The sequence below is a fragment of the Danaus plexippus genome, chromosome 23 (assembly GCF_018135715.1).
Source record: "Danaus plexippus chromosome 23, MEX_DaPlex, whole genome shotgun sequence".
NCBI lineage: Eukaryota > Metazoa > Arthropoda > Insecta > Lepidoptera > Nymphalidae > Danaus > Danaus plexippus.
Window position 1 is genome coordinate 4,216,228 of NC_083551.1, and position 8,228 is coordinate 4,224,455.

General features: G+C 31.6%; 1 protein-coding gene across 1 annotated transcript; it reads left to right on the forward strand.

Moving 5' to 3' along the window:
* Positions 1-1,867: 1,867 nt before the first annotated feature.
* On the forward strand, positions 1,868-7,817 carry LOC116774896 (cytochrome P450 4V2-like). Its single transcript, XM_061524135.1, has 11 exons — positions 1,868-2,010; positions 2,345-2,499; positions 3,621-3,710; positions 3,821-3,934; positions 4,436-4,621; positions 5,393-5,583; positions 5,879-5,939; positions 6,027-6,213; positions 6,569-6,720; positions 6,801-6,980; positions 7,540-7,817. Exons 2-11 carry the CDS (start codon positions 2,358-2,360, stop codon positions 7,692-7,694), a joined length of 1,458 nt encoding a protein of 485 aa, XP_061380119.1. The 5' UTR covers positions 1,868-2,010; positions 2,345-2,357; the 3' UTR covers positions 7,695-7,817.
* The last annotated feature ends 411 nt before the right edge of the window (positions 7,818-8,228 follow it).

The following is an 8,228-nucleotide window of genomic DNA, read 5'->3' on the forward strand; positions in this document are numbered from 1 at the left end:
AGAAAGGTGTTACGTAATTAGGTCAAACTTATAAATACCTATTTCATAAATTTTATAGTTTTTTTTTTTTATATTTTTCGATTATATTTTTACTAATGGTAAATATACTCGCGATATTTTATTTCTTCTAACCCAGAGTAGTAATTTTAAGGTTATGGTGGGTCTTCTTCTTCTTCCTGGCAATTTATCCCAGCATTAGCCAGGGTCTGCCTTCCTGTGCCCTGTCGCTGACAGATCCGGGGTGCACCAACATAGCAGCCGATGGCTTTCGCAGTGGTTTTAGTGAGTAGGGACCTGCCCAGGTCGAGTCTCACGCATCCTCTTCGGCCCCACCAAGGCCGGTGAGACGGCTCGTAAAAAGAGTTTCCCTGCGTCATAAAAAAAAGGGTCTGCCTTCCTGCTCAAACTCCTCCACTTTGCACGGTCCTTAGCGTATTGTAGTGTGGGTGGGTAGGTGGTGAGTAGTTTCAAAAATTCTGTTTAATTGTTACCGCATCATATATATGTACGTATGTATAAAAGATTATTGGAACAAAGATTTTTAATATAAATCTATATGTATCAACAACTTATATAAACTGTATATACATATATTATTTTTCCAAATTCATTTTAAAGGATAACACGTATACCTCTCCGATGTATTTCATTAGAGATCTAAAGTTATCCTATTGGTATTCATCTCATTTCTTTAAAAATATTCTAATTATTACCATTACCTTTTTCCTTTTGCCAGATAAATAAATATAATTTTAATTTTATCACATATTTCACTTTTATTCAAACTTCTTATGTTTCCTTTTGGAAAATACCATAGAGATTCCGTTGCTGTCGAATTTTGTTGTCAAACTAGGTGCATGTTAAATTCTTTGTTATGCTGCTGTTTTTAAGTTAATGAGATCTAAGATTTTCGCGAGTATTCATTTAAATGAAACTAGTATTATTCGGATTTACTACGCGGATTTTATTATTTAAAAACTACATAATCCCGACGTTTCGGTTACTTTGCAGCAACCGTGATCACGGGAACGAACGAAGAAACGTCGGGATTATGTTGTTTTTAAGTTTTTCACATAATTATTGAATAAAGTAACAATTCGATAACAATTACTACATCATGGTATTGCGTTATCCCCGGCTTTAACATTGAAAAGAAGTGACATTGTCCAATCACTGTCTCAACCGGTACACAGTCGTCAACTGGTTTACAATGAGATTGAAAAGCAAGACTAAAAATACTGTCTCATTATCTCAGTCATTACGATGGGTACGCAAAATGATTGCAATCACAACAAAAGTATTTGTTTACCACCGAACTGTGGCTTGCGTCTTCACACTGCTTACTACACGTTCCTCGTTTCTCATCCAATTATCCGTTTACTATAATCAGCAAAGATTTACGAACGATAAACTGTTGACGCTCCGTATTCAGTATCAACTCGCACTTGGTGTAGGCATACCGAATATGAACAACATTTAAATTTTTTAAAACTCGTATAATTACTTTCACATATTAGCTAATGAAATCTTAATTGTGACATAACAAATAATTTACTCATCCTTCCTGCTTTTCGTTATTATATTTTTTAATTCATTTTCATTTTTAACTTAAAAATGTACATCACATTTTCTGGAAACAATAACGAAATCGATTTACTTAATTAATTTAAATTTACAATTATAATTTCACCGTATTAATTAACATTTTTGGCTGATAGTAGTTTTTAACTAAACGGCTATAGTCGTTTAAAACTTTTATATTTTAAACATTGGCATTGTATTTGTAATACGAAAACGATTACAATTACGTTTTTTACGTTACTTAGCTCAAAGTCCTTGTTTAAATGAATATTAATGTTTCGTTAATATAATTTAAAACATTCGCAACACTTCAAAAGTTCGGACGTTTGTAAAGTAACAAATCATCATATATATATATATATGTAATTTTAAATAAATATGTTATAAATCATCGAAATTAAACCAAGCTTGAGAATATCATAACCGAACGTAAGTAGAATTATTTTTATTACAATATTTATTAATAAAAAATAATATATATTATAAGGGAATTAGTATTACATATGTGTATGTTCCTGAAATTATAAGACCTTTTTAGGGCAAAGTTTACTTAAAACATTTATTTATTACATAGCATAGAAACTAGATCGTTTTTCAATTAACCTTTAAATATATATATATATATATTTTAATAATTATGATAGTCTTAAATAGACCATACGATTGGAAGAAAATGTATTACTCAAGTGACAATTTAATAGTCTTTAATAATATTAGGTATACGTAGATAATGTTTTACGATAATTATATTTTTCTTAATTAGAAAGCTGTATAAAATGTTGGCGTTGGTGATATTGATCGTCACACTGTTCCTATATCTGAAGTGGAAGACCCGAAGACATCCTGACGAGCCACCACCTTTACCAGGGTCATTGCCCTTCATAGGACACGGCCATTTGCTTATCGGGAACACAACAAGTTGGTGACGTCATTCATTTTTAAAATATTCCCAAAAAAATTAATATCTACAAACAAATATACGAGTTGTACAAAATTAATAATGATAAGATTCTATTCATCATCATCATCAAGATTCTATTAAAAAATATATTTAAATTAGTACGTTTTGGTTAGTGACGTGTAATTTTCGAGTGGACATATTTGAATGTAACTTAGTTATTCGGATACTACGCTTCTTTAACACGCTTTTTATTAGCTTCACCTGTATGTTTGTATGTTTGTATGTTTGTAACCGACTCCTTTGAGCTCGATTTTGCCATACTTTGACCGATCAGATTTAATTGAAACTTTGCACACCTGTCAAAGACCGATGACAATGCAATAATTCGATTAAAAAATCCGATTATCCCAATTAGATTCGCCAGGATTAATTAATTCCTTTCCGCATCCTTTGCATGCGAGTAAGAGAGATAGAGCTAGTGTGCGAACTACGCATACGTAGTTAATAACTACACATTAATGTCTGGCCCGGTTCATGTTCTTAAAAATAATAGTTTAAAAAACTAAAAAAATCACGCTTTTATGGAAAACCCAACGAAAAAATTCAACTAAAAAATGAAAAATAAATAATAGTTTAAAAAAACTAAAAAAACACGCTTTTATAAAAAATCCAACTAAAAAACAGAAAATAAAATTTAATAAATTTAGATTAAGAATAGTGTAAATAAAAAATAAATGTACATTATTGTAAAAAAGCGTGAGGTGCATTTACAGTCCTTTTTTATGATATTATCAAAGTAAAGATCATTCTACTCATCTGTCAATTAAATGTTTATACCTATTGACACTATGCACCCCACGCTTTCTTACAATAATGTACATTTATTTTTTATTTACACTATTCTTAATCTAAATTTATTAAATTTTATTTTCTGTTTTTTAGTTGTATTTTTTATAAAAGCGTGTTTTTTTAGTTTTTTTTTTTTTATCTGATATCTTCGTAATCCCGATGTTTCGGTTACTTTACAGCGACCGTGTCCACGGACGGACGGGATCCGAGAAGCTTAGTTTCAATTAACTCGTTTCATTGTGTCTAACTTTAATTCCTTTGTTCAATAGTTTTTTTGTATCTTCATTAGGATTCTGGGAATTTATAAAGGAGTCTTCACACCGGTGTTTGGAGCTCGGTCACGTTGCATATTTCCTAATCGGCCCCTTTAAATTTTACGGTACTGTATATAAACTAGTTTATCACGTGTGTTGTGTAAATTTTCTATATTTATACAATTAACGTTATATGTTTTTCATTTTATATTGATATTTTTCAAAATTTTATCAGTCCTAACCGATCCAGACGACATTTTCCTGTTATCAAATACGTGCTTCCAAAAAGACGAATTCAGTTATGAATTTACGAAACAGCTGTTGGGTGCAGGGCTTCTTTATGCACCGGGTGAGTTATAATTAAAATTTTCCTCTCAAATTTCTTGTGCTATGACGTCATACTCACACCGACGTTTTTTGTTAATTACTACAACTATTCTGAAAATAAACTTTGCACATCTCCGTATATCTGAGTCCTAATATATCATATAATTATATTGCTACCTTAATATATAATAATTTTCGAATGTTTAGGACAATTCGATAACAATAATTGAACAGACACTTACGGTGAAACAAAACTAACCTCAACTCCGTTCAATATAATATTAACTTAAATTATAATTTTTCATTTGTTTGTTGTCCATTAAACAGTCTTTCATCCACTTATAAATTGAATTAAGACACTGACAAACAAATTCATAAAAAAAATCTCACCTCTTGACCCACGTCAGCGCTCAAAAATACAAACCAACATTTCTTAAATTAATCTTAGCTCGTATAACAAGCGTGAACCTTAAACAATTAGTTTTTAAATATATTGTTATATAGAAAGTGATATTATTTACAGTACCAACATGGAAAAGGCACCGTAAACTCATAAGTCCAGCATTCAATCAACAAATACTTGATTCGTTTTTGGTAATATTCAATAAACAGGGACGTAAGCTTGTTGATGGCATGCAAGTAGAAGTCGGGAGAGGGTGGTTCGACCAATCAAAGTACGTGAAACAGAACTTCATGGAAACTATTTGTCGTAAGTATATATTATGTTTAATTAAATATGAATCTGAGATTACTTAAATCTTATACACAAGTCAATATGACAAGGTTATGATAAATATAATAACCACAATTTAAAATTAATCATCAAAAATATGGAATAAGTATATCGTAGTATTTTAAGTTACAGAAAATCATTTTGAAATTTAAAATTCGAACAACTTTTAAACCTGTATTTTTAATTCACATTCAGCGTGAGGTGCATTTACAGTGCTTTTTATGATATTATCAAAGTAAAGATCATTCTACTCATCTGTCAATTAAATGTTTAAAACTATTGACACTATGCACCCCACTTTTTTTTACAATAATGTACATTTATTTTTTAATTACACTATTCTCAATCTAAATTTATTAAGTTTTATTTTCTGTTTTTTAGTTGGATTTTTTATAAAAGCGACTTTTTTTTAGTTTTTTTAAACTATTATTTATTACACTTATGTTGAATGTAAACAACAATGTTATATAATTTTTTATTATATAATTTTAAAACCAATAAAAAATATTGAAATTTTATATCATTAATAACTTACAAGTGTCCTTACTCTAACTTTTTTTTTTTTTTTGTAATTTTTAATCGCATTCTCAGTATTTTGAGTTTTAAAATATTTTTTTCTGATTCAGGTTTATATAATTTAGAGAAGACTCAGGCATTCCGTTGACATCGACATCAATAGTGACCATAAAGATTAGGAATTAAAGATCAAAGTTAAAAAAATGTTATTTAATGTACTGTCTGTTACAGTAACGGCGTTAGACGACTGTGTCACACCAGAGGAGGCGAATGAGTATGTGGAGGCTTTCGAAAATTACCTTAACGGTAACATTCTTAGGTTCCAGACGTTTTGGCTTCATCCCGATATAACTTTCAAGTTCAGTAAATTGAAGAAAAAACTTGATGCAAGCATAAAAGTCCTTCATGAAATGTCGGATAAGGTGAGACTGTTTAATGTAATTAAATTTTATTTCAATCACCCAATCGTATTCTCGAACTCTTCCACTAGCTAGTCCTGTCAAGACAAGACTAGCGATCACATAATTTATTGCTTTAATTTAAATTCTTACTATTAATATTTATGCTTCGTAATTAAAAAGCAAACAATCTAATAATATTTTTTTCAATAACATAAACTAACTTGATCTCGTAATAATTTCTAATGCTTATCTTACCTCGTCAAATTACGTGAACAGTACTGCTTACTATATTTTTAATGAACCAAATCTCTTGAAGGTACTCAAAAACAAAAGAGCTCTTAGAAAACTTAATGAAACGGAAAGTAGTGCAGAAAACAGTAAGTGTTACTCCACTTAATAAGTACGTAAGCAATGATGCAAGATATTTGCTATATATTTGCTCTACTTCCCTTTTTACTTTAAAGGTCCAAAGTTGAAGGTATTTATGGATTTACTTATGGACTTGGATGGTGGTGTGCTAACTGATCAGGAGATAAGAGACGAAATGAACACAATCATCATGGCGGGCCACGAGACATCAGCTAACGTTATAGTTTTCGCTCTCATATTAATTGGATCTTATCCAGAAGTTCAGGAGAAGCTTCATGAGGAGTGAGTATTGTTATATTCAATTATCAGAATCTAGCTATGGTCAAATTACTGCAGCTCGAACATGGGCTGGCTCGGATGGGGAAGTACCACTCTCTGACAGAAGATCGGCGTGAAGTAGTCTTTAATGGCTGCGTCTCGTCCGATGAGTGAGAGCGCCGGTTACCCTTTTCCCACCCTTTCCTCCCCCCTTCTCCAATGAAGGATGGCAACGCATTCGCAAAACCGTGTTGCAGATGTCCAAGGGCGATGGTACTACCCTCCTCAGGTAGTCCGTCTGCTCATTTGCCGCCTTTGTTAAAAAAAATAATTATATTCTTTCGCGAATCACGATGTTTATTTTGATTACATTTTTCAGATTACAAAGAGTGTTTGGTGATAGTGATAGGGATATAGAAAAACAGGATCTTTCACAGCTCATTTATATGGAAGCCGTTTTGAAAGAGACTATGCGTTTCTTCGTAATGGCGCCATTTGTTGGAAGACATATCGATCGGGAGGTCAAATTAAGTAAATAGAAATTGATAAATGTTTATATATAAACTTATACTTTTTTGACTGTTATTTGACGTCACCGATTCTCTTTCTAGAAAACTGTACTCTTAAACCTGGTAACAATTGCCTGATCCTGTACTATGGGCTTCATCGTCACCCTATTTGGGGTCCAGATGTTAACGAATTCAAGCCCGAACGGTGGTTAGATCCTGCCACGCTACCGAAGAATCCAAATGCGTTTGGCGGATTTAGCATCGGGAAGAGAAATTGTATAGGTGAGGTTGTTTGTAACGAAATCCATCATATTTATAGGACTTGTATTTTAGTTTCTATTTTTCTTGCTTTTCACTGTATTACAAGATAAAATAATTTTGTTTTTATATGATATTTCAAACGAACAACGAAATCTTTAGAAAATCTTTCTCCTTACTGGGACGTAACTACTAACCATTCCATGGATTCTCAGTGCGGGTGCCAGGTCATATATAATAATAATAAGGGGGTCGCGTTGTATAGTTTATATTTTAATAAATATTGTGTCTATTCAAATCATCAAAACCTACTGAATAGTTTTAAGTAAAATGTTATACAAGTTATTATTATTACATACGAATATAACTACGGTATTGGGACGGAAAGCCAGAGTAATACTGTGATCAGTAACTCAGCCACGAGTATAGTACTGAAAGTCTGTTGTTTTTTATTTAAAATTTCGCTTGAAAGGCCCATACATATCGATTAAGGATTTTAAACAGTCTGCATTTAGTTTAAAGATGTGAACTCATGTAAATCTGTTAATTATTGTGAATATTTTATTAATTTTAACCTCCCCAGGTAAAACATACGCTATGATGTCCATGAAGTCGACACTATCCTACGTATTTCGGCGGTTCAAAATGCAAGCCGACCACACGAAGCTCGAGTTCAAACTGGACGTTTTACTTAAACCGATAACCGGGCACTACGTCACTATACAGAATAGATTATAATATTTATACATTTAACGGTATACTAAAATGCAAATAAGTAATTATAAGTAGCGCTATCAACTGTTTAAAATGTTAATTTTATTTAAATTAAATTAAAAAAAAAAACAACTTACGAATAATAAATCGATGTTTTTATATTACCCAATTTAAAAAACATTCTTTTTTTGTTTTCTATCATCAAATATGGTCTTGTGGCTAGAATGGCTTCCCCGGTCCAGAATCAAGGTTTTGACTCCTAAAAGAGAATGCATAATTAAGGCTTTTGTGTGCCCGATTACATAATCATCAGCAGTGTAGTTGACTACTATTTATTTGGAATTTGCACCCACATTACGGAATTGTCCTCAACATTGCTTTTCAATAGTAATGACATACATACAAGCTATCCTTTAAACTAAAAATATAAGTAATCAAATTAATTAATTACTTGTCTTTCCAAATCTGATATCTCCACACCTCCTCATGGCTTCTATTCCCCTCTTGACTGAGTTTCGTCTTCTCACAATAATACCTCGCTGATCGCTTATAACATTT